The 26,877-nt window shown below is 44.6% G+C and overlaps 1 protein-coding gene across 1 annotated transcript in view; it reads left to right on the plus strand.

The window, feature by feature from the left end:
• LOC135521325 (partitioning defective 3 homolog B-like) overlaps window positions 1-26,877 on the plus strand; it is a 164,586-nt gene that overhangs the window by 74,103 nt on the left and 63,606 nt on the right. The window contains exon 9 of the mRNA XM_064947242.1: window positions 24,793-24,910. Coding sequence (XP_064803314.1) covers window positions 24,793-24,910 — 118 coding nt within the window. The remainder of the gene's footprint in view (window positions 1-24,792; window positions 24,911-26,877) is intronic.

The following is a 26,877-nucleotide window of genomic DNA, read 5'->3' on the forward strand; positions in this document are numbered from 1 at the left end:
ACCACTAGGGCACCTGTCAGTAACCACTAGGTCACCTGTCTCTAACCACAAGGTCACCTGTCTCTAACCACTAGGTCACCTGTCTCTAACCACGAGGTCACCTGTCTCTAACCACTAGGCTACCTGTCTCTAACCACTAGGCTACCTGTCTCTAACCACTAGGGCACATGTCTCTAACCACTAGGCTACCTGTCTCTAACCACTAGGCTACCTGTCTCTAACCACTAGGGCACATGTCTCTAACCACTAGGCTACCTGTCTCTAACCACTATGCTACCTGTCTCTAACCACTAGGTTACCTGTCTCTAACCACTATGCTACCTGTCTCTAACCAGGTATGCTACCTGTCTCTAACCACTCTGCTACCTGTCTCTAACCACTATGTACCTGTCTCTAACCACTAGGTTACCTGTCTCTAACCACTAGGCTACCTGTCTCTAACCACTATGCTACCTGTCTCTAACCACTAGGTTACCTGTCTCTAACCACTAGGCTACCTGTCTCTAACCACTATGCTACCTGTCTCTAACCACTAGGTCTCCTGTCTCTAACCACTAGGTCTCCTGTCTCTAACCACTAGGGCACCTGTCTCTAACCACTAGGTCTCCTGTCTCTAACCACAAGGTCACCTGTCTCTAACCACTAGGTCTCCTGTCTCTAACCACAAGGTCACCTGTCTCTAACAACTAGGGCACCTGTCTCTAACCACGAGGTCACCTGTCTCTAACCACGAGGTCACCTGTCTCTAACCACTAGGGCACCTGTCTCTAACCACTAGGGCACCTGTCTCTAACCACGAGGTCACCTGTCTCTAACCACGAGGTCACCTGTCTCTAACCACTAGGGCACCTGTCTCTAACCACTAGGGCACATGTCTCTAACCACTAGGTCACCTGTCTCTAACCACTAGGTGACCTGTCTCTAACCACTAGGTCACCTGTCTCTAACCACTAGGTCACCTGTCTCTAACCACTAGGTCACCTGTCTCTAACCACTAGGTCACCTGTCTCTAACCACTAGGTCACCTGTCTCTAACCACTATGCTACCTGTCTCTAACCACTAGGCTACCTGTCTCTAACCACTAGGTTACCTGTCTCTAACCACTATGCTACCTGTCTCTAACCACTATGCTACCTGTTTCTAACCACTATGCTACCTGTCTCTAACCACTATGCTACCTGTCTCTAACCACTATGCTACCTGTCTCTAACCACTAGGCTACCTGTCTCTAACCACTAGGTTACCTGTCTCTAACCACTATAGTCACCTGTCTCTAACCACTAGGTCTACCTGTCTCTAACCACTATGCTACCTGTCTCTAACCACTAGGTCACCTGTCTCTAACCACTAGGTCTACCTGTCTCTAACCACTAGGTTACCTGTCTCTAACCACTATGTCACCTGTCTCTAACCACTAGGTCACCTGTCTCTAACCACTAGGTCACCTGTCTCTAACCACTAGGTCACCTGTCTCTAACCACTAGGTCTCCTGTCTCTAACCACTAGGTCTCCTGTCTCTAACCACAAGGTCACCTGTCTCTAACCACTAGGGCACCTGTCTCTAACCACTAGGTCTCCTGTCTCTAACCACAAGGTCACCTGTCTCTAACCACTAGGTCACCTGTCTCTAACCACTAGGGCACCTGTCTCTAACCACTAGGTCACCTGTCTCTAACCACTAGGTCACATGTCTCTAACCACTAGGTCACCTGTCTCTAACCACTAGGTCACCTGTCTCTAACCACTAGGTCACCTGTCTCTAACCACTAGGTCACCTGTCTCTAACCACTAGGTCACCTGTCTCTAACCACTAGGTCACCTGTCTCTAACCACTAGGTCACCTGTCTCTAACCACTAGGTCACCTGTCTCTAACCACTAGGTCACCTGTCTCTAACCACTAGGTCACCTGTCTCTAACCACTAGGTCACATGTCAATCCACTAGGTCACCTGTCTCTAACCACTAGGTCACATGTCTCTAACCACTAGGTCACATGTCTCTAACCACTAGGTCACCTGTCTCTGACCACTAGGTCACCTGTCTCTAACCACTATGCTACCTGTCTCTAACCACTCTGCTACCTGTCTCTAACCACTATGCTACCTGTCTCTAACCACTAGGTTACCTGTCTCTAACCACTAGGCTACCTGTCTCTAACCACTATGCTACCTGTCTCTAACCACTAGGTTACCTGTCTCTAACCACTAGGCTACCTGTCTCTAACCACTATGCTACCTGTCTCTAACCACTAGGTCTCCTGTCTCTAACCACTAGGTCTCCTGTCTCTAACCACTAGGGCACCTGTCTCTAACCACTAGGTCTCCTGTCTCTAACCACAAGGTCACCTGTCTCTAACCACTAGGTCTCCTGTCTCTAACCACAAGGTCACCTGTCTCTAACAACTAGGGCACCTGTCTCTAACCACGAGGTCACCTGTCTCTAACCACGAGGTCACCTGTCTCTAACCACTAGGGCACCTGTCTCTAACCACTAGGGCACCTGTCTCTAACCACGAGGTCACCTGTCTCTAACCACGAGGTCACCTGTCTCTAACCACTAGGGCACCTGTCTCTAACCACTAGGGCACATGTCTCTAACCACTAGGTCACCTGTCTCTAACCACTAGGTGACCTGTCTCTAACCACTAGGTCACCTGTCTCTAACCACTAGGTCACCTGTCTCTAACCACTAGGTCACCTGTCTCTAACCACTAGGTCACCTGTCTCTAACCACTAGGTCACCTGTCTCTAACCACTATGCTACCTGTCTCTAACCACTAGGCTACCTGTCTCTAACCACTGGGTTACCTGTCTCTAACCACTATGCTACCTGTCTCTAACCACTATGCTACCTGTTTCTAACCACTATGCTACCTGTCTCTAACCACTATGCTACCTGTCTCTAACCACTATGCTACCTGTCTCTAACCACTAGGCTACCTGTCTCTAACCACTAGGTTACCTGTCTCTAACCACTGCTACCTGTCTCTAACCACTATGCTACCTGTCTCTAAACTATGCTACCTGTCTCTAACCACTATGTCTACCTGTCTCTAACCACTATGCTACCTGTCTCTAACCACTAGGTTACCTGTCTCTAACCACTATGCTACCTGTCTCTAACCACTAGGTCACCTGTCTCTAACCACTAGGTCACCTGTCTCTAACCACTAGGTCACCTGTCTCTAACCACTAGGTCTCCTGTCTCTAACCACTAGGTCTCCTGTCTCTAACCACAAGGTCACCTGTCTCTAACCACTAGGGCACCTGTCTCTAACCACTAGGTCTCCTGTCTCTAACCACAAGGTCACCTGTCTCTAACCACCTAGGTCACCTGTCTCTAACCACTAGGGCACCTGTCTCTAACCACTAGGTCACCTGTCTCTAACCACTAGGTCACATGTCTCTAACCACTAGGTCACCTGTCTCTAACCACTAGGTCACCTGTCTCTAACCACTAGGTCACCTGTCTCTAACCACTAGGTCACCTGTCTCTAACCACTAGGTCACCTGTCTCTAACCACTAGGTCACCTGTCTCTAACCACTAGGTCACCTGTCTCTAACCACTAGGTCTGTCTCTAACCACTAGGTCACCTGTCTCTAACCACTAGGTCACCTGTCTCTAACCACTAGGTCACATGTCTCTAACCACTAGGTCACCTGTCTCTAACCACTAGGTCACATGTCTCTAACCACTAGGTCTGTCTCTAACCACTAGGTCACCTGTCTCTGACCACTAGGTCACCTGTCTCTAACCACTATGCTACCTGTCTCTCAGGAAACCACTCTGCTACCTGTCTCTAACCACAACATGAGTCTGTCTCTAACCACTAGGTTACCTGTCTCTAACCACTAGGCTACCTGTCTCTAACCACTAGTCTACCTGTCTCTAACCACTAGGTTACCTGTCTCTAACCACTAGGCACCTGTCTCTAACCAATACAACACTAGGTCTCCTGTCTCTAACCACTAGGTCTCCTGTCTCTAACCACTAGGGCACCTGTCTCTAACCACTAGGTCTCCTGTCTCTAACCACAAGGTCACCTGTCTCTAACCACTAGGTCTCCTGTCTCTAACCACAAGGTCACCTGTCTCTAACAACTAGGGCACCTGTCTCTAACCACGAGGTCACCTGTCTCTAACCACTAGGTCACCTGTCTCTAACCACTAGGGCACCTGTCTCTAACCACTACACCTGTCTCTAACCACGAGGTCACCTGTCTCTAACCACGAGGTCACCTGTCTCTAACCACTAGGGCACCTGTCTCTAACCACTAGGGCACATGTCTCTAACCACTAGGTCACCTGTCTCTAACCACAGGTGACCTGTCTCTAACCACTAGGTCACCTGTCTCTAACCACTAGGTCACCTGTCTCTAACCACTAGGTCACCTGTCTCTAACCACTAGGTCACCTGTCTCTAACCACTAGGTCACCTGTCTCTAACCACTATGTACCTGTCTCTAACCACTAGGCTACCTGTCTCTAACCAAGGTTACCTGTCTCTAACCACTATGCTACCTGTCTCTAACCACTATGCTACCTGTTTCTAACCACTATGCTACCTGTCTCTAACCACTATGCTACCTGTCTCTAACCACTATGCTACCTGTCTCTAACCACTAGGCTACCTGTCTCTAACCACAGGTTACCTGTCTCTAACCACTATGCTACCTGTCTCTAACCACTATGCTACCTGTCTCTAACCACTATGCTACCTGTCTCTAACCACTAGTACCTGTCTCTAACCACTATCTCTGTCTCTAACCACTAGGTTACCTGTCTCTAACCACTATGCTACCTGTCTCTAACCACTAGGTCACCTGTCTCTAACCACTAGGTCACCTGTCTCTAACCACTAGGTCACCTGTCTCTAACCACTAGGTCTCCTGTCTCTAACCACTAGGTCTCCTGTCTCTAACCACAAGGTCACCTGTCTCTAACCACAGGGCACCTGTCTCTAACCACTAGGTCTCCTGTCTCTAACCACAAGGTCACCTGTCTCTAACCACGAGGTCACCTGTCTCTAACCACTAGGGCACCTGTCTCTAACCACTAGGTCACACTGTCTCTAACCACTAGGTCACATGTCTCTAACCACTAGGTCACCTGTCTCTAACCACAGGTCACCTGTCTCTAACCACTAGGTCACTGTCTCTAACCACTAGGTCACCTGTCTCTAACCACAGGTCACCTGTCTCTAACCACAGGTCACCTGTCTCTAACCACTAGGTCACCTGTCTCTAACCACTAGGTCACCTGTCTCTCTAACCACTAGGTCACCTGTCTCTAACCACTAGGTCACCTGTCTCTAACCACTAGGTCACATGTCTCTAACCACTAGGTCACCTGTCTCTAACCACTAGGTCACCTGTCTCTAACCACTAGGTCACATGTCTCTAACCACTAGGTCACCTGTCTCTAACCACTAGGTCACCTGTCTCTAACCACTAGGCTCCCTGTTACCCCAACATCCCTAGTATAACATGGGTGTCTATAGACTAGTGCAACACTTGTTTTACAGGAAAAGCAGCATTACTAGCAGTAAGTTAAGCCTGGGGACATCAGACCGGCGTGGCCCTGAGGCGTGGCCCTGAGGCGTGCCCCTGAGGCCCGGAGGAGAATCAGGGGAGCGTGGTGTCGTGGCCTGGCGGAGACAGACAGAGTGGATACTGTAGTGTGGTGACTGAAGGCTGAGGTCCGATGGGGCCGTGGGAAACATAATCCCTCTGCTCTCCTCCTCAGGAAAACTCTTCTCTGTACTCTCCTCTCATCCTTTTATTGTTTCCTCTGCTGTGTATCAATACAATTAGAGAGAGTCTGTCGCTTGTTCCATGGTCCTTCTGGTGTCACCAAGTCTTTGAAGCCTGAGGCTGGTGGTGGGAGGGAGGAGAGACAGAAGGGAGCGAGGCCAAACCAAGCAGCTTTCTCTCCTCACCTATTGTTTCTCCGTCTGACTAGTCTCTCAGAAAACAACACTGAGTCTCTCAGGAATACAACACTGAGTCTCTCTCTCAGAAAACAACACTGAGTCTCTCAGAAAACAACACTGAGTCTCTCTCTCAGAAAACAACACTGAGTCTCTCTCAGAAAACAACACTGAGTCTCTCAGGAATACAACACTGAGTCTCTCTCTCAGAAAACAACACTGAGTCTCTCTCTCAGAAAACAACACTGAGTCTCTCTCAGAAAACAACACTGAGTCTCTCTCTCAGAAAACAACACTGAGTCTCTCAGAAAACAACACTGAGTCTCTCTCTCAGAAAACAACACTGAGTCTCTCTCAGAAAACAACACTGAGTCTCTCAGGAATACAACACTGAGTCTCTCTCTCAGAAAACAACACTGAGTCTCTCTCAGAAAACAACACTGAGTCTCTCTCTCAGAAAACAACACTGAGTCTCTCTCAGAAAACAACACTGAGTCTCTCTCTCAGAAAACAACACTGAGTCTCTCAGGAATACAACACTGAGACAGGCCTCAATAATGACAGGCGTGAGACAGGCCTCAATCAGACAGGCGTGAATCAGACAGGCGTGAACCAGACCGGTGTGAACCAGACCAGCGTGAATCAGACCGGTGAAGAACCAGACAGCGTGAATCAGACCAGTGTGAATCAGACCAGCGTGAATCAGACCGGTGTGAACCAGACAGGCGTGAACCAGACCGGCGTGAACCAGACAGGCGTGAATCAGACCAGTGTGAACCAGACCGGCGTGAACCAGACAGGCGTGAATCAGACCAGTGTGAACCAGACCGGCGTGAATCAGACCAGCGTGAACCAGACAGGCGTGAATCAGACCAGTGTGAACCAGACCGGCGTGAATCAGACCAGTGTGAACCAGACAGGCGTGAACCAGACAGGTGTGAATCAGACCAGTGTGAACCAGACCGGCGTGAACCAGACAGGCGTGAACCAGACAGGCCTCAATAATGACAGGCGTGAATCAGACCAGTGTGAACCAGACCGGCGTGAATCAGACCAGCGTGAACCAGACAGGCGTGAACCAGACCAGTGTGAACCAGACCGGCGTGAACCAGACAGGTGTGAATCAGACCAGTGTGAACCAGACCGCGTGAATCAGACCAGCGTGAACCAGACAGGCGTGAACCAGACAGGTGTGAACCAGACAGGTGTGAACCAGACCGGCGTGAACCAGACAGGTGTCTTGTGCCATATATTATTTTGACATATTTGCCACTGCTCAACTAAAAACATCTTGGTTGACAGCCTATCAACCAAACAATCGACCAGTCGACTAAATGGCGTCAGCCCAGACTGGACACCTCCCCCTGCGACTGGATCCTGGACTTCCTGCCGGGTCGGCCCCAGGTGTTGAGGGTAGGGTAGGTAACTCCAGGGCTTACTCCCCTCTTGTACTCCCTTTAAACCCACGACTGCATGGAAACGCGCGACTCGCAAAGTTGGCCTGATCACCGACGGCGCTGATCCTACAGGGAGGAGGTCAGAGACTTGGCAGTGTGACGCCATGACAACGGCCTCTCCCTCAACTTCAGTAAGACAAAGGAACTGATCGTGAACTACAGGGGGGGGTTCAAGTTCCACACACACCCATCCATCTGAAGAGCACACAACAGCGCCTCAACCATCTGAAGAGCACACAACAGCGACTCATCCATCTGAAGAGCACACAACAGCGCCTCATCCATCTGAAGAGCACACAACAGCGCCTCATCCATCTGAAGAGCACACAACAGCGACTCATCCATCTGAAGAGCACACAACAGCGCCTCATCCATCTGAAGAGCACACAACATCGCCTCATCCATCTGAAGAGCACACAACATCGCCTCATCCATCTGAAGAGCACACAACAGCGCCTCATCCATCTGAAGAGCACACAACATCGCCTCATCCATCTGAAGAGCACACAACAGCGCCTCAACCATCTGAAGAGCACACAACAGCACCTCATCCATCTGAAGAGAACACAACAGCGCCTCATCCATCTGAAGAGCACACAACATCGCCTCATCCATCTGAAGAGCACACAACATCGCCTCATCCATCTGAAGAGCACACAACAGCGCCTCATCCATCTGAAGAGCACACAACAGCGCCTCAACCATCTGAAGAGCACACAACAGCGCCTCATCCATCTGAAGAGCACACAACAGCGCCTCATCCATCTGAAGAGCACACAACAGCGCCTCATCCATCTGAAGAGCACACAACATCGCCTCATCCATCTGAAGAGCACACAACAGCGCCTCATCCATCTGAAGAGCACACAACAGCGCCTCATCCATCTGAAGAGCACACAACAGCGCCTCATCCATCTGAAGAGCACACAACATCTATCTACACTGACTCTATCTGCACTGACTCTATCTGCACTGACTCTATCTGCACTGACTCTATCTGCACTGACTCTTGTGTTATTATTTTTCTTTAAACTAATACATTTTAACTCTGTATTGTTTGGAAGGATTCATAAGCATGTCACAGTTTTTGCATGTTGTCCTCTAGTTATCATCAGTACAGTAGGGTAGAGTTGTCCTCTAGTTAACAGCTTTACAGTAGGGTAGAGTTGTCCTCTAGTTAACATCAGTACAGTAGGGTAGAGTTGTCCTCTAGTTAACAGCTTTACAGTAGGGTAGAGTTGTCCTCTAGTTAACATCAGTACAGTAGGGTAGAGTTGTCCTCTAGTTAACATCAGTACAGTAGGGTAGAGTTGTCCTCTAGTTAACATCAGTACAGTAGGGTAGAGTTGTCCTCTAGTTAGCATCAGTACAGTAGGGTAGAGTTGTCCTCTAGTTAACATCAGTACAGTAGAGTAGAGTTGTCCTCTAGTTAACATCAGTACAGTAGGGTAGAGTTGTCTTCCAGTTAACATCAGTACAGTAGGGTAGAGTTGTCCTCTAGTTAACATCAGTACAGTAGGGTAGAGTTGTCCTCTAGTTAACATCAGTACAGTAGGGTAGAGTTGTCAACTAGTTAACAGCAGTACTAGTTAGTTATCATCAGTACAGTAGGGTAGAGTTGTCCTCTAGTTATCATCAGTACAGTAGGGTAGAGTTGTCCTCTAGTTATCATCAGTACAGTAGGGTAGAGTTGTCCTCTAGTTAACATCAGTACAGTAGGGTAGAGTTGTCAACTAGTTAACAGCAGTACAGTAGGGTAGAGTTGTCCTCTAGTTATCATCAGTACAGTAGGGTAGAGTTGTCCTCTAGTTAACATCAGTACAGTAGGGTAGAGTTGTCCTCTAGTTATCATCAGTACAGTAGGGTAGAGTTGTCCTCTAGTTATCATCAGTACAGTAGGGTAGAGTTGTCCTCTAGTTAACAGCAGTACAGTAGGGTAGAGTTGTCCTCTAGTTAACATCAGTAGGGTAGAGTTGTCCTCTAGTTAACAGCAGTACAGTAGGGTAGAGTTGTCCTCTAGTTAACATCAGTACAGTAGGGTAGAGTTGTCCTCTAGTTAACATCAGTACAGTAGGGTAGAGTTGTCCTCTAGTTAACATCAGTACAGTAGGGTAGAGTTGTCCTCTAGTTAACATCAGTACAGTAGGGTAGAGTTGTCCTCTAGTTAACATCAGTACAGTAGGGTAGAGTTGTCCTCTAGTTAACATCAGTACAGTAGGGTAGAGTTGTCCTCTAGTTAACAGCAGTACAGTAGGGTAGAGTTGTCCTCTAGTTAACATCAGTACAGTAGGGTAGAGTTGTCCTCTAGTTAACATCAGTACAGTAGGGTAGAGTTGTCCTCTAGTTAACATCAGTACAGTAGGGTAGAGTTGTCCTCTAGTTAACATCAGTACAGTAGGGTAGAGTTGTCCTCTAGTTAACAGCAGTACAGTAGGGTAGAGTTGTCCTCTAGTTAACATCAGTACAGTAGGGTAGAGTTGTCCTCTAGTTAACATCAGTACAGTAGGGTAGAGTTGTCCTCTAGTTAACATCAGTACAGTAGGGTAGAGTTGTCCTCTAGTTAACATCAGTACAGTAGGGTAGAGTTGTCAACTAGTTAACAGCAGTACAGTAGGGTAGAGTTGTCCTCTAGTTATCATCAGTACAGTAGGGTAGAGTTGTCCTCTAGTTAACATCAGTACAGTAGGGTAGAGTTGTCCTCTAGTTATCATCAGTACAGTAGGGTAGAGTTGTCCTCTAGTTATCATCAGTACAGTAGGGTAGAGTTGTCCTCTAGTTAACAGCAGTACAGTAGGGTAGAGTTGTCCTCTAGTTAACATCAGTAGGGTAGAGTTGTCCTCTAGTTAACAGCAGTACAGTAGGGTAGAGTTGTCCTCTAGTTATCATCAGTACAGTAGGGTAGAGTTGTCCTCTAGTTAACATCAGTACAGTAGGGTAGAGTTGTCCTCTAGTTAACATCAGTACAGTAGGGTAGAGTTGTCCTCTAGTTAACATCAGTACAGTAGGGTAGAGTTGTCCTCTAGTTAACATCAGTACAGTAGGGTAGAGTTGTCCTCTAGTTAACATCAGTACAGTAGGGTAGAGTTGTCCTCTAGTTAACAGCAGTACAGTAGGGTAGAGTTGTCCTCTAGTTAACATCAGTACAGTAGGGTAGAGTTGTCCTCTAGTTAACATCAGTACAGTAGGGTAGAGTTGTCCTCTAGTTAACAGCAGTACAGTAGGGTAGAGTTGTCCTCTAGTTAACATCAGTACAGTAGGGTAGAGTTGTCCTCTAGTTAACATCAGTACAGTAGGGTAGAGTTGTCCTCTAGTTAACATCAGTACAGTAGGGTAGAGTTGTCCTCTAGTTAACAGCAGTACAGTAGGGTAGAGTTGTCCTCTAGTTAACATCAGTACAGTAGGGTAGAGTTGTCCTCTAGTTAACATCAGTACAGTAGGGTAGAGTTGTCCTCTAGTTAACATCAGTACAGTAGGGTAGAGTTGTCCTCTAGTTAACATCAGTACAGTAGGGTAGAGTTGTCCTCTAGTTAACAGCAGTACAGTAGGGTAGAGTTGTCCTCTAGTTAACATCAGTACAGTAGGGTAGAGTTGTCCTCTAGTTAACATCAGTACAGTAGGGTAGAGTTGTCCTCTAGTTAACAGCAGTACAGTAGGGTAGAGTTGTCCTCTAGTTAACATCAGTACAGTAGGGTAGAGTTGTCCTCTAGTTAACATCAGTACAGTAGGGTAGAGTTGTCTTCAGTTAACAGCAGTATAGTAGGGTAGAGTTGTCCTAGTTAACATCAGTTAACATCAGTACAGTAGGGTAGAGTTGTCCTCTAGTTAACATCAGTACAGTAGGGTAGAGTTGTCCTCTAGTTAACAGCAGTACAGTAGGGTAGAGTTGTCCTCTAGTTAACATCAGTAGGGTAGAGTTGTCCTCTAGTTAACAGCAGTACAGTAGGGTAGAGTTGTCCTCTAGTTAACATCAGTACAGTAGGGTAGAGTTGTCCTCTAGTTAACATCAGTACAGTAGGGTAGAGTTGTCCTCTAGTTAACATCAGTACAGTAGGGTAGAGTTGTCCTCTAGTTAACATCAGTACAGTAGGGTAGAGTTGTCCTCTAGTTAACAGCAGTACAGTAGGGTAGAGTTGTCCTCTAGTTAACATCAGTACAGTAGGGTAGAGTTGTCCTCTAGTTAACATCAGTACAGTAGGGTAGAGTTGTCCTCTAGTTAACAGCAGTACAGTAGGGTAGAGTTGTCCTCTAGTTAACATCAGTACAGTAGGGTAGAGTTGTCCTCTAGTTAACATCAGTACAGTAGGGTAGAGTTGTCCTCTAGTTAACATCAGTACAGTAGGGTAGAGTTGTCCTCTAGTTAACATCAGTACAGTAGGGTAGAGTTGTCCTCTAGTTAACAGCAGTACAGTAGGGTAGAGTTGTCCTCTAGTTAACATCAGTACAGTAGGGTAGAGTTGTCCTCTAGTTAACATCAGTACAGTAGGGTAGAGTTGTCTTCCAGTTAACAGCAGTATAGTAGGGTAGAGTTGTCCTCTAGTTAACATCAGTAGGGTAGAGTTGTCTTCCAGTTAACATCAGTACAGTAGGGTAGAGTTGTCCTCTAGTTAACATCAGTACAGTAGGGTAGAGTTGTCCTCTAGTTAACAGCAGTACAGTAGGGTAGAGTTGTCCTCTAGTTAACATCAGTAGGGTAGAGTTGTCCTCTAGTTAACAGCAGTACAGTAGGGTAGAGTTGTCCTCTAGTTAACATCAGTACAGTAGGGTAGAGTTGTCCTCTAGTTAACATCAGTACAGTAGGGTAGAGTTGTCCTCTAGTTAACATCAGTATAGTAGGGTAGAGTTGTCCTCTAGTTAACATCAGTACAGTAGGGTAGAGTTGTCCTCTAGTTAGCATCAGTACAGTAGGGTAGAGTTGTCCTCTAGTTAACATCAGTACAGTAGGGTAGAGTTGTCCTCCAGTTAACATCAGTAGGGTAGAGTTGTCCTCTAGTTAACATCAGTAGGGTAGAGTTGTCCTCTAGTTAACATCAGTACAGTAGGGTAGAGTTGTCCTCTAGTTAACATCAGTACAGTAGGGTAGAGTTGTCCTCTAGTTAACATCAGTACAGTAGGGTAGAGTTGTCCTCTAGTTAACATCAGTACAGTAGGGTAGAGTTGTCCTCTAGTTATCATCAGTACAGTAGGGTAGAGTTGTCCTCCAGTTAACATCAGTACAGTAGGGTAGAGTTGTCCTCCAGTTAACATCAGTACAGTAGGGTAGAGTTGTCCTCTAGTTAACATCAGTACAGTAGGGTAGAGTTGTCCTCTAGTTAACATCAGTACAGTAGGGTAGAGTTGTCCTCTAGTTATCATCAGTACAGTAGGGTAGAGTTGTCCTCTAGTTAACATCAGTACAGTAGGGTAGAGTTGTCCTCTAGTTAACATCAGTACAGTAGGGTAGAGTTGTCCTCTAGTTAACATCAGTACAGTAGGGTAGAGTTGTCCTCTAGTTAACATCAGTACAGTAGGGTAGAGTTGTCCTCTAGTTAACATCAGTACAGTAGGGTAGAGTTGTCCTCTAGTTAACATCAGTACAGTAGGGTAGAGTTGTCCTCTAGTTAACATCAGTACAGTAGGGTAGAGTTGTCCTCTAGTTAACAGCAGTACAGTAGGGTAGAGTTGTCCTCTAGTTAACATCAGTACAGTAGGGTAGAGTTGTCCTCTAGTTAACATCAGTACAGTAGGTTAGAGTTGTCCTCTAGTTAACATCAGTACAGTAGGGTAGAGTTGTCCTCTAGTTAGCATCAGTACAGTAGGGTAGAGTTGTCCTCTAGTTAACATGAGTACAGTAGGGTAGAGTTGTCCTCTAGTTATCATCAGTACAGTAGGGTAGAGTTGTCTTCCAGTTAACAGCAGTACAGTAGGGTAGAGTTGTCCTCTAGTTAACATCAGTACAGTAGGGTAGAGTTGTCCTCTAGTTAACATCAGTACAGTAGGGTAGAGTTGTCCTCTAGTTAACGTCAGTACAGTAGGGTAGAGTTGTCCTCTAGTTAACATCAGTACAGTAGGGTAGAGTTGTCCTCTAGTTAGCATCAGTACAGTAGGGTAGAGTTGTCCTCTAGTTAACATGAGTACAGTAGGGTAGAGTTGTCCTCTAGTTATCATCAGTACAGTAGGGTAGAGTTGTCTTCCAGTTAACAGCAGTACAGTAGGGTAGAGTTGTCCTCTAGTTAACATCAGTACAGTAGGGTAGAGTTGTCCTCTAGTTAACATCAGTATAGTAGGGTAGAGTTGTCCTCTAGTTAACATCAGTACAGTAGGGTAGAGTTGTCCTCTAGTTAACATCAGTACAGTAGGGTAGAGTTGTCCTCTAGTTAACATCAGTAGGGTAGAGTTGTCCTCTAGTTAACATCAGTACAGTAGGGTAGAGTTGTCCTCTAGTTAACATCAATACAGTAGGGTAGAGTTGTCCTCTAGTTAACAGCAGTACAGTAGGGTAGAGTTGTCCTCTAGTTAACATCAGTACAGTAGGGTAGAGTTGTCCTCCAGTTAACATCAGTAGGGTAGAGTTGTCCTCCAGTTAACATCAGTACAGTAGGGTAGAGTTGTCCTCTAGTTAACATCAGTACAGTAGGGTAGAGTTGTCCTCTAGTTAACATCAGTACAGTAGGGTAGAGTTGTCCTCTAGTTAACATCAGTACAGTAGGGTAGAGTTGTCCTCTAGTTAACAGCAGTACAGTAGGGTAGAGTTGTCCTCTAGTTAACAGCAGTACAGTAGGGTAGAGTTGTCCTCCAGTTAACATCAGTACAGTAGGGTAGAGTTGTCCTCTAGTTAACATCAGTACAGTAGGGTAGAGTTGTCCTCTAGTTAACAGCAGTACAGTAGGGTAGAGTTGTCCTCTAGTTAACAGCAGTACAGTAGGGTAGAGTTGTCCTCTAGTTAACATCAGTACAGTAGGGTAGAGTTGTCCTCTAGTTAACATCAGTATAGTAGGGTAGAGTTGTCCTCTAGTTAACATCAGTACAGTAGGGTAGAGTTGTCCTCCAGTTAACATCAGTACAGTAGGGTAGAGTTGTCCTCTAGTTAACATCAGTACAGTAGGGTAGAGTTGTCCTCTAGTTAACATCAGTACAGTAGGGTAGAGTTGTCCTCTAGTTAACAGCAGTACAGTAGGGTAGAGTTTTCCTCTAGTTAACATCAGTACAGAAGGGTAGAGTTGTCCTCTAGTTAACAGCAGTACAGTAGGGTAGAGTTGTCCTCTAGTTAACATCAGTACAGTAGGGTAGAGTTGTCCTCTAGTTAACATCAGTACAGTAGGGTAGAGTTGTCCTCTAGTTAACATCAGTACAGTAGGGTAGAGTTGTCCTCTAGTTAACATCAGTACAGTAGGGTAGAGTTGTCCTCTAGTTAACATCAGTACAGTAGGGTAGAGTTGTCCTCTAGTTAACATCAGTAGGGTAGAGTTGTCCTCTAGTTAACATCAGTACAGTAGGGTAGAGTTGTCCTCTAGTTAACATCAGTACAGAAGGGTAGAGTTGTCCTCTAGTTAACAGCAGTACAGTAGGGTAGAGTTGTCCTCTAGTTAACATCAGTACAGTAGGGTAGAGTTGTCCTCTAGTTAACAGCAGTACAGTAGGGTAGAGTTGTCCTCTAGTTAACATCAGTACAGTAGGGTAGAGTTGTCCTCTAGTTAACATCAGTACAGTAGGGTAGAGTTGTCCTCTAGTTAACAGCAGTACAGTAGGGTAGAGTTGTCCTCTAGTTAACATCAGTACAGTAGGGTAGAGTTGTCCTCTAGTTAACAGCAGTACAGTAGGGTAGAGTTGTCCTCTAGTTAACATCAGTACAGTAGGGTAGAGTTGTCCTCTAGTTAACATCAGTACAGTAGGGTAGAGTTGTCCTCTAGTTAACATCAGTACAGTAGGGTAGAGTTGTCCTCTAGTTAACATCAGTACAGTAGGGTAGAGTTGTCCTCTAGTTAACATCAGTACAGTAGGGTAGAGTTGTCCTCTAGTTAACATCAGTACAGTAGGGTAGAGTTGTCCTCTAGTTAACATCAGTACAGTAGGGTAGAGTTGTCCTCTAGTTAACAGCAGTACAGTAGGGTAGAGTTGTCCTCTAGTTAACATCAGTACAGTAGGGTAGAGTTGTCCTCTAGTTAACAGCAGTACAGTAGGGTAGAGTTGTCCTCTAGTTAACAGCAGTACAGTAGGGTAGAGTTGTCCTCCAGTTAACATCAGTACAGTAGGGTAGAGTTGTCCTCTAGTTAACATCAGTACAGTAGGGTAGAGTTGTCCTCTAGTTAACAGCAGTACAGTAGGGTAGAGTTGTCCTCTAGTTAACAGCAGTACAGTAGGGTAGAGTTGTCCTCTAGTTAACATCAGTACAGTAGGGTAGAGTTGTCCTCTAGTTAACATCAGTATAGTAGGGTAGAGTTGTCCTCTAGTTAACATCAGTACAGTAGGGTAGAGTTGTCCTCCAGTTAACATCAGTACAGTAGAGTAGAGTTGTCCTCTAGTTAACATCAGTACAGTAGGGTAGAGTTGTCCTCTAGTTAACAGCAGTACAGTAGGGTAGAGTTGTCCTCTAGTTAACATCAGTACAGTAGGGTAGAGTTGTCCTCTAGTTAACATCAGTATAGTAGGGTAGAGTTGTCCTCTAGTTAGCATCAGTACAGTAGGGTAGAGTTGTCCTCTAGTTAACATCAGTACAGTAGGGTAGAGTTGTCCTCCAGTTAACATCAGTACAGTAGGGTAGAGTTGTCCTCTAGTTAACATCAGTACAGTAGGGTAGAGTTGTCCTCTAGTTAACAGCAGTACAGTAGGGTAGAGTTGTCCTCTAGTTAACATCAGTACAGTAGGGTAGAGTTGTCCTCTAGTTAACATCAGTATAGTAGGGTAGAGTTGTCCTCTAGTTAACATCAGTACAGTAGGGTAGAGTTGTCCTCTAGTTAACATCAGTACAGTAGGGTAGAGTTGTCCTCTAGTTAACAGCAGTACAGTAGGGTAGAGTTGTCCTCTAGTTAACATCAGTACAGAAGGGTAGAGTTGTCCTCTAGTTAACAGCAGTACAGTAGGGTAGAGTTGTCCTCTAGTTAACATCAGTACAGTAGGGTAGAGTTGTCCTCTAGTTAACATCAGTACAGTAGGGTAGAGTTGTCCTCTAGTTAACATCAGTACAGTAGGGTAGAGTTGTCCTCTAGTTAACATCAGTACAGTAGGGTAGAGTTGTCCTCTAGTTAACATCAGTACAGTAGGGTAGAGTTGTCCTCTAGTTAACATCAGTAGGGTAGAGTTGTCCTCTAGTTAACATCAGTACAGTAGGGTAGAGTTGTCCTCTAGTTAACATCAGTACATAAGGGTAGAGTTGTCCTCTAGTTAACAGCAGTACAGTAGGGTAGAGTTGTCCTCTAGTTAACATCAGTACAGTAGGGTAGAGTTGTCCTCTAGTTAACATCAGTACAGTAGGGTAGAGTTGTCCTCTAGTTAACAGCAGTACAGTAGGGTAGAGTTGTCCTCTAGTTAACAGCAGTACAGTAGGGTAGAGTTGTCCTCTAGTTAACATCAGTACAGTAGGGTAGAGTTGTCCTCTAGTTAACAGCAGTACAGTAGGGTAGAGTTGTCCTCTAGTTAACATCAGTACAGTAGGGTAGAGTTGTCCTCTAGTTAACATCAGTACAGTAGGGTAGAGTTGTCCTCTAGTTAACATCAGTACAGTAGGTTAGAGTTGTCCTCTAGTTAACATCAGTACAGTAGGGTAGAGTTGTCCTCTAGTTAACATCAGTACAGTAGGGTAGAGTTGTCCTCTAGTTAACATCAGTAGGGTAGAGTTGTCCTCTAGTTAACATCAGTACAGTAGGGTAGAGTTGTCCTCTAGTTAACATCAATACAGTAGGGTAGAGTTGTCCTCTAGTTAACAGCAGTACAGTAGGGTAGAGTTGTCCTCTAGTTAACATCAGTACAGTAGGGTAGAGTTGTCCTCCAGTTAACATCAGTAGGGTAGAGTTGTCCTCCAGTTAACATCAGTACAGTAGGGTAGAGTTGTCCTCTAGTTAACATCAGTACAGTAGGGTAGAGTTGTCCTCTAGTTAACAGCAGTACAGTAGGGTAGAGTTGTCCTCTAGTTAACAGCAGTACAGTAGGGTAGAGTTGTCCTCTAGTTAACATCAGTACAGTAGGGTAGAGTTGTCCTCTAGTTAACATCAGTATAGTAGGGTAGAGTTGTCCTCTAGTTAACATCAGTACAGTAGGGTAGAGTTGTCCTCCAGTTAACATCAGTACAGTAGGGTAGAGTTGTCCTCTAGTTAACATCAGTACAGTAGGGTAGAGTTGTCCTCTAGTTAACATCAGTACAGTAGGGTAGAGTTGTCCTCTAGTTAACAGCAGTACAGTAGGGTAGAGTTTTCCTCTAGTTAACATCAGTACAGAAGGGTAGAGTTGTCCTCTAGTTAACAGCAGTACAGTAGGGTAGAGTTGTCCTCTAGTTAACATCAGTACAGTAGGGTAGAGTTGTCCTCTAGTTAACATCAGTACAGTAGGGTAGAGTTGTCCTCTAGTTAACATCAGTACAGTAGGGTAGAGTTGTCCTCTAGTTAACATCAGTACAGTAGGGTAGAGTTGTCCTCTAGTTAACATCAGTACAGTAGGGTAGAGTTGTCCTCTAGTTAACATCAGTAGGGTAGAGTTGTCCTCTAGTTAACATCAGTACAGTAGGGTAGAGTTGTCCTCTAGTTAACATCAGTACAGAAGGGTAGAGTTGTCCTCTAGTTAACAGCAGTACAGTAGGGTAGAGTTGTCCTCTAGTTAACATCAGTACAGTAGGGTAGAGTTGTCCTCTAGTTAACAGCAGTACAGTAGGGTAGAGTTGTCCTCTAGTTAACATCAGTACAGTAGGGTAGAGTTGTCCTCTAGTTAACATCAGTACAGTAGGGTAGAGTTGTCCTCTAGTTAACAGCAGTACAGTAGGGTAGAGTTGTCCTCTAGTTAACATCAGTACAGTAGGGTAGAGTTGTCCTCTAGTTAACAGCAGTACAGTAGGGTAGAGTTGTCCTCTAGTTAACATCAGTACAGTAGGGTAGAGTTGTCCTCTAGTTAACATCAGTACAGTAGGGTAGAGTTGTCCTCTAGTTAACATCAGTACAGTAGGGTAGAGTTGTCCTCTAGTTAACATCAGTACAGTAGGGTAGAGTTGTCCTCTAGTTAACATCAGTACAGTAGGGTAGAGTTGTCCTCTAGTTAACATCAGTACAGTAGGGTAGAGTTGTCCTCTAGTTAACATCAGTACAGTAGGGTAGAGTTGTCCTCTAGTTAACAGCAGTACAGTAGGGTAGAGTTGTCCTCTAGTTAACATCAGTACAGTAGGGTAGAGTTGTCCTCTAGTTAACAGCAGTACAGTAGGGTAGAGTTGTCCTCTAGTTAACAGCAGTACAGTAGGGTAGAGTTGTCCTCCAGTTAACATCAGTACAGTAGGGTAGAGTTGTCCTCTAGTTAACATCAGTACAGTAGGGTAGAGTTGTCCTCTAGTTAACAGCAGTACAGTAGGGTAGAGTTGTCCTCTAGTTAACAGCAGTACAGTAGGGTAGAGTTGTCCTCTAGTTAACATCAGTACAGTAGGGTAGAGTTGTCCTCTAGTTAACATCAGTATAGTAGGGTAGAGTTGTCCTCTAGTTAACATCAGTACAGTAGGGTAGAGTTGTCCTCCAGTTAACATCAGTACAGTAGAGTAGAGTTGTCCTCTAGTTAACATCAGTACAGTAGGGTAGAGTTGTCCTCTAGTTAACAGCAGTACAGTAGGGTAGAGTTGTCCTCTAGTTAACATCAGTACAGTAGGGTAGAGTTGTCCTCTAGTTAACATCAGTATAGTAGGGTAGAGTTGTCCTCTAGTTAGCATCAGTACAGTAGGGTAGAGTTGTCCTCTAGTTAACATCAGTACAGTAGGGTAGAGTTGTCCTCCAGTTAACATCAGTACAGTAGGGTAGAGTTGTCCTCTAGTTAACATCAGTACAGTAGGGTAGAGTTGTCCTCTAGTTAACAGCAGTACAGTAGGGTAGAGTTGTCCTCTAGTTAACATCAGTACAGTAGGGTAGAGTTGTCCTCTAGTTAACATCAGTATAGTAGGGTACAGTTGTCCTCTAGTTAACATCAGTACAGTAGGGTAGAGTTGTCCTCTAGTTAACATCAGTACAGTAGGGTAGAGTTGTCCTCTAGTTAACAGCAGTACAGTAGGGTAGAGTTGTCCTCTAGTTAACATCAGTACAGAAGGGTAGAGTTGTCCTCTAGTTAACAGCAGTACAGTAGGGTAGAGTTGTCCTCTAGTTAACATCAGTACAGTAGGGTAGAGTTGTCCTCTAGTTAACATCAGTACAGTAGGGTAGAGTTGTCCTCTAGTTAACATCAGTACAGTAGGGTAGAGTTGTCCTCTAGTTAACATCAGTACAGTAGGGTAGAGTTGTCCTCTAGTTAACATCAGTACAGTAGGGTAGAGTTGTCCTCTAGTTAACATCAGTAGGGTAGAGTTGTCCTCTAGTTAACATCAGTACAGTAGGGTAGAGTTGTCCTCTAGTTAACATCAGTACAGAAGGGTAGAGTTGTCCTCTAGTTAACAGCAGTACAGTAGGGTAGAGTTGTCCTCTAGTTAACATCAGTACAGTAGGGTAGAGTTGTCCTCTAGTTAACATCAGTACAGTAGGGTAGAGTTGTCCTCTAGTTAACAGCAGTACAGTAGGGTAGAGTTGTCCTCTAGTTAACAGCAGTACAGTAGGGTAGAGTTGTCCTCTAGTTAACATCAGTACAGTAGGGTAGAGTTGTCCTCTAGTTAACAGCAGTACAGTAGGGTAGAGTTGTCCTCTAGTTAACATCAGTACAGTAGGGTAGAGTTGTCCTCTAGTTAACATCAGTACAGTAGGGTAGAGTTGTCCTCTAGTTAACATCAGTACAGTAGGTTAGAGTTGTCCTCTAGTTAACATCAGTACAGTAGGGTAGAGTTGTCCTCTAGTTAACATCAGTACAGTAGGGTAGAGTTGTCCTCTAGTTAACAGCAGTACAGTAGGGTAGAGTTGTCCTCTAGTTAACATCAGTACAGTAGGGTAGAGTTGTCCTCTAGTTAACATCAGTACAGTAGGGTAGAGTTGTCCTCTAGTTAACATCAGTACAGTAGGGTAGAGTTGTCCTCTAGTTAACATCAGTACAGTAGGGTAGAGTTGTCCTCTAGTTAACATCAGTACAGAAGGGTAGAGTTGTCCTCTAGTTAACATCAGTACAGTAGGGTAGAGTTGTCCTCTAGTTAACATCAGTACAGTAGGGTAGAGTTGTCCTCTAGTTAACATCAGTACAGTAGGGTAGAGTTGTCCTCTAGTTAACATCAGTACAGTAGGGTAGAGTTGTCCTCTAGTTAACAGCAGTACAGTAGGGTAGAGTTGTCCTCTAGTTAACATCAGTACAGTAGGGTAGAGTTGTCCTCTAGTTAACATCAGTACAGTAGGGTAGAGTTGTCCTCTAGTTAACAGCAGTACAGTAGGGTAGAGTTGTCCTCTAGTTAACATCAGTACAGTAGGGTAGAGTTGTCCTCTAGTTAACAGCAGTACAGTAGGGTAGAGTTGTCCTCTAGTTAACATCAGTACAGTAGGGTAGAGTTGTCCTCTAGTTAACATCAGTACAGTAGGGTAGAGTTGTCCTCTAGTTAACATCAGTACAGTAGGGTAGAGTTGTCCTCTAGTTAACATCAGTACTGTAGGGTAGAGTTGTCCTCTAGTTAACATCAGTACAGTAGGGTAGAGTTGTCCTCTAGTTAACATCAGTATAGTAGGGTAGAGTTGTCCTCTAGTTAACATCAGTACAGTAGGGTAGAGTTGTCCTCTAGTTAACAGCAGTACAGTAGGGTAGAGTTGTCCTCTAGTTAACATCAGTACAGTAGGGTAGAGTTGTCTTCCAGTTAACAGCAGTACAGTAGGGTAGAGTTGTCCTCTAGTTAACATCAGTACAGTAGGGTAGAGTTGTCCTCTAGTTAACATCAGTACAGTAGGGTAGAGTTGTCCTCTAGTTAACATCAGTACAGTAGGGTAGAGTTGTCCTCTAGTTAACATCAGTACAGTAGGGTAGAGTTGTCCTCTAGTTAACATCAGTAGGGTAGAGTTGTCCTCTAGTTAACATCAGTATAGTAGGGTAGAGTTGTCCTCTAGTTAACATCAGTACAGTAGGGTAGAGTTGTCCTCTAGTTAACAGCAGTACAGTAGGGTAGAGTTGTCCTCTAGTTAACATCAGTACAGTAGGGTAGAGTTGTCCTCTAGTTAACATCAGTACAGTAGGGTAGAGTTGTCCTCTAGTTAACATCAGTAGGGTAGAGTTGTCCTCTAGTTAACATCAGTACAGTAGGGTAGAGTTGTCCTCTAGTTAACATCAGTACAGAAGGGTAGAGTTGTCCTCTAGTTAACAGCAGTACAGTAGGGTAGAGTTGTCCTCTAGTTAACATCAGTACAGTAGGGTAGAGTTGTCCTCTAGTTAACATCAGTACAGTAGGGTAGAGTTGTCCTCTAGTTAACAGCAGTACAGTAGGGTAGAGTTGTCCTCTAGTTAACAGCAGTACAGTAGGGTAGAGTTGTCCTCTAGTTAACATCAGTACAGTAGGGTAGAGTTGTCCTCTAGTTAACAGCAGTACAGTAGGGTAGAGTTGTCCTCTAGTTAACATCAGTACAGTAGGGTAGAGTTGTCCTCTAGTTAACATCAGTACAGTAGGGTAGAGTTGTCCTCTAGTTAACATCAGTACAGTAGGTTAGAGTTGTCCTCTAGTTAACATCAGTACAGTAGGGTAGAGTTGTCCTCTAGTTAACATCAGTACAGTAGGGTAGAGTTGTCCTCTAGTTAACAGCAGTACAGTAGGGTAGAGTTGTCCTCTAGTTAACATCAGTACAGTAGGGTAGAGTTGTCCTCTAGTTAACATCAGTACAGTAGGGTAGAGTTGTCCTCTAGTTAACATCAGTACAGTAGGGTAGAGTTGTCCTCTAGTTAACATCAGTACAGTAGGGTAGAGTTGTCCTCTAGTTAACATCAGTACAGAAGGGTAGAGTTGTCCTCTAGTTAACATCAGTACAGTAGGGTAGAGTTGTCCTCTAGTTAACATCAGTACAGTAGGGTAGAGTTGTCCTCTAGTTAACATCAGTACAGTAGGGTAGAGTTGTCCTCTAGTTAACATCAGTACAGTAGGGTAGAGTTGTCCTCTAGTTAACAGCAGTACAGTAGGGTAGAGTTGTCCTCTAGTTAACATCAGTACAGTAGGGTAGAGTTGTCCTCTAGTTAACATCAGTACAGTAGGGTAGAGTTGTCCTCTAGTTAACAGCAGTACAGTAGGGTAGAGTTGTCCTCTAGTTAACATCAGTACAGTAGGGTAGAGTTGTCCTCTAGTTAACAGCAGTACAGTAGGGTAGAGTTGTCCTCTAGTTAACATCAGTACAGTAGGGTAGAGTTGTCCTCTAGTTAACATCAGTACAGTAGGGTAGAGTTGTCCTCTAGTTAACATCAGTACAGTAGGGTAGAGTTGTCCTCTAGTTAACATCAGTACTGTAGGGTAGAGTTGTCCTCTAGTTAACATCAGTACAGTAGGGTAGAGTTGTCCTCTAGTTAACATCAGTATAGTAGGGTAGAGTTGTCCTCTAGTTAACATCAGTACAGTAGGGTAGAGTTGTCCTCTAGTTAACAGCAGTACAGTAGGGTAGAGTTGTCCTCTAGTTAACATCAGTACAGTAGGGTAGAGTTGTCTTCCAGTTAACAGCAGTACAGTAGGGTAGAGTTGTCCTCTAGTTAACATCAGTACAGTAGGGTAGAGTTGTCCTCTAGTTAACATCAGTACAGTAGGGTAGAGTTGTCCTCTAGTTAACATCAGTACAGTAGGGTAGAGTTGTCCTCTAGTTAACATCAGTACAGTAGGGTAGAGTTGTCCTCTAGTTAACATCAGTAGGGTAGAGTTGTCCTCTAGTTAACATCAGTATAGTAGGGTAGAGTTGTCCTCTAGTTAACATCAGTACAGTAGGGTAGAGTTGTCCTCTAGTTAACAGCAGTACAGTAGGGTAGAGTTGTCCTCTAGTTAACATCAGTACAGTAGGGTAGAGTTGTCCTCTAGTTAACAGCAGTACAGTAGGGTAGAGTTGTCCTCTAGTTAACATCAGTACAGTAGGGTAGAGTTGTCCTCTAGTTAACAGCAGTACAGTAGGGTAGAGTTGTCCTCTAGTTAACATCAGTACAGTAGGGTAGAGTTGTCCTCTAGTTAACATCAGTACTGTAGGGTAGAGTTGTCCTCTAGTTAACATCAGTACAGTAGGGTAGAGTTGTCCTCTAGTTAACAGCAGTACAGTAGGGTAGAGTTGTCCTCTAGTTAACATCAGTACAGTAGGGTAGAGTTGTCCTCTAGTTAACATCAGTACAGTAGGGTAGAGTTGTCCTCTAGTTAACGTCAGTACAGTAGGGTAGAGTTGTCCTCTCGTTAACATCAGTACAGTAGGGTAGAGTTGTCCTCTAGTTAACATCAGTACAGTAGGGTAGAGTTGTCCTCTAGTTAACATCAGTACAGTAGGGTAGAGTTGTCCTCTAGTTAACATCAGTACAGTAGGGTAGAGTTGTCCTCTAGTTAACAGCAGTACAGTAGGGTAGAGTTGTCCTCTAGTTAACATCAGTACAGTAGGGTAGAGTTGTCCTCTAGTTAACATCAGTACAGTAGGGTAGAGTTGTCCTCTAGTTAACATCAGTACAGTAGGGTAGAGTTGTCCTCTAGTTAACAGCAGTACAGTAGGGTAGAGTTGTCCTCTAGTTAACATCAGTACAGTAGGGTAGAGTTGTCCTCTAGTTAACATCAGTACAGTAGGGTAGAGTTGTCCTCTAGTTAACATCAGTACAGTAGGGTAGAGTTGTCCTCTAGTTAACATCAGTACAGTAGGGTAGAGTTGTCCTCTAGTTAACAGCAGTACAGTAGGGTAGAGTTGTCCTCTAGTTAACATCAGTACAGTAGGGTAGAGTTGTCCTCTAGTTAACAGCAGTACAGTAGGGTAGAGTTGTCCTCTAGTTATCATCAGTACAGTAGGTTAGAGTTGTCCCATCTCAGTGAACAGGACAGTGAACGTGTGACCACAATAACACAACAGTTGTTTGTCCAGACCTTTGAGTCTGGAAGAAAGATGTATATTTTAGAATGGTTTAACGGTTTAGGATTTTTTTCCTGTATAGATCTGTTCAGTGTCTGGTCTCTTATTTTGGTCAGAAAACTCACCGACGTTGTTAATGTTGTTGCTGGAGAGTTTAAAACATATATATATTTCTGTCATATCACATTCTCATGACCCTGGTTTGAAATATGGTGTGAAGCTTTGCTGACGTTGTTGGTCTCTATCTCCATCTCATGATCGTGATGTTAATGGTGGCAGTATGATTCTTCTCTCTGACAGGATCCATTTGTCCCTTCGAACCAGTGTTTTGATGCCTCTGTCAGCTGCCCAGCCAGATCAGCTAACACCTCAGCCCAGCTGCCTGTGGTCAACAACGTCATCTATGAGAGATCTAATGGTGAGTTAGCACATACCTGTGCTACTTAGCGTGCTAGCGCATAGCATGTACATATTAGCATGTCTACTGTATATCTGACACTGTGCTGGTTAGCATGCTAGCACATAGCATGTACATGTTAGCATTTTTACTGTATATCTAACACTGTGCTGGTTAGCATGCTAGCACATAGCATGTACATGTTAGCATGTCTAATGTATATCTGACTCTGTGCTACTGTCAGCATTTTTTCCCTCTTCTTCGTCTTTCATGGTTACATTAATGATACCTGTTAAATATAGCTACCTTAACTAGCTACCTTACCTAGCTACAATACCTAGCTACTCTACCTAGCTACATAACCTAGGCCAGGGCGCAATTGTAAATGAGAACGTGTTCTCAACTTGCCTACCTGGTTAAATAAAGGTGAAATAAAATGAATAAATATATAAATAAACATGACCTAGCTACAATACCTAGCTATCTCACCTAGCTACCTCACCTAGCTACAGTAACTGCCTTACCTAGCAGTAGTTCACATGTTTATTCAGAGCACCAACCAGCTAGACAACACAACATCATGTTGATTCAGAGCACCAACCAGCTAGACAACACAACATCATGTTGATTCAGAGCACCAACCAGCTAGACAACACAACATCATGTTGATTCAGAGCACCAACCAGCTAGACAACACAACATCATGTTGATTCAGAGAGCTAGACAACACAACATCATGTTGATTCAGAGCACCAACCAGCTAGACAACACAACATCATGTTGATTCAGAGCACCAACCAGCTAGACAACATCATGTTGATTCAACATCATGTTGATTCAGAGCACCAACCAGCTAGACAACACAACATCATGTTGATTCAGAGCACCAACCAGCTAGACAACACAACATCATGTTGATTCAGAGCACCAACCAGCTAGACAACACAACATCATGTTGATTCAGAGCACCAACCAGCTAGACAACACAACATCATGTTGATTCAGAGCACCAACCAGCTAGACAACACAACATCATGTTGATTCAGAGCACCAACCAGCTAGACAACACAACATCATGTTGATTCAGAGCACCAACCAGCTAGACAACACAACATCATGTTGATTCAGAGCACCAACCAGCTAGACAACACAACATCATGTTGATTCATGTTGAGCAAACCATGTTGATTCAGACAACAACACTAGACAACACAACATCATGTTGATTCAGAGCACCAACCAGCTAGACAACACAACATCATGTTGATTCAGAGCACCAACCAGCTAGACAACACAACATCATGTTGATTCAGAGCACCAACCAGCTAGACAACACAACATCATGTTGATTCAGAGCACCAACCAGCTAGACAACACAACATCATGTTGATTCATAGCACCAACCAGCTAGACAACACAACATCATGTTGATTCAGAGCACCAACCAGCTAGACAACACAACATCATGTTGATTCAGAGCACCAACCAGCTAGACAACACAACATCATGTTGATACAGAGCACCAACCAGCTAGACAACACATCATGTTTATTCTTGGATATTATAATATATGTTTTTTATAGTTCTTTCTATCTCAGACCCAACAACTCTTCAATAGAGGCATAATCTTTGAGAGGTTCTCCCTTACTAGAGGAGTAGTAGTCTCTCTGTCTCTCTCTGTCTGTCTGTCTCTCTCTGTCTCTCTCTGTCTCTGTCTCTCTCTCTGTGTCTCTCTGTCTGTCTGTCTCTCTGTCTGTCTGTCTCTCTCTGTGTGTCTCTCTCTCTCTCTCTCTCTCTCTCTCTCTCTCTCTCTCTCTCTCTCTGTCTCTCTCTGTCTCTCTCTCTGTCTCTCTGTCTCTGTCTCTCTCTCTGTCTCTCTCTCTGTCTCTCTCTCTCTCTCTGCTGTCTCTCTCTGTCAATTCAATTCAAGGGGTTTTATTGGCATGGGTAACATGTGTTAACATTGCCAAAGCAAGTGAGGTAGATAA

Source organism: Oncorhynchus masou, chromosome 29, assembly GCF_036934945.1.
Source record: "Oncorhynchus masou masou isolate Uvic2021 chromosome 29, UVic_Omas_1.1, whole genome shotgun sequence".
Classification (NCBI taxonomy): Eukaryota; Metazoa; Chordata; class Actinopteri; order Salmoniformes; family Salmonidae; genus Oncorhynchus; species Oncorhynchus masou.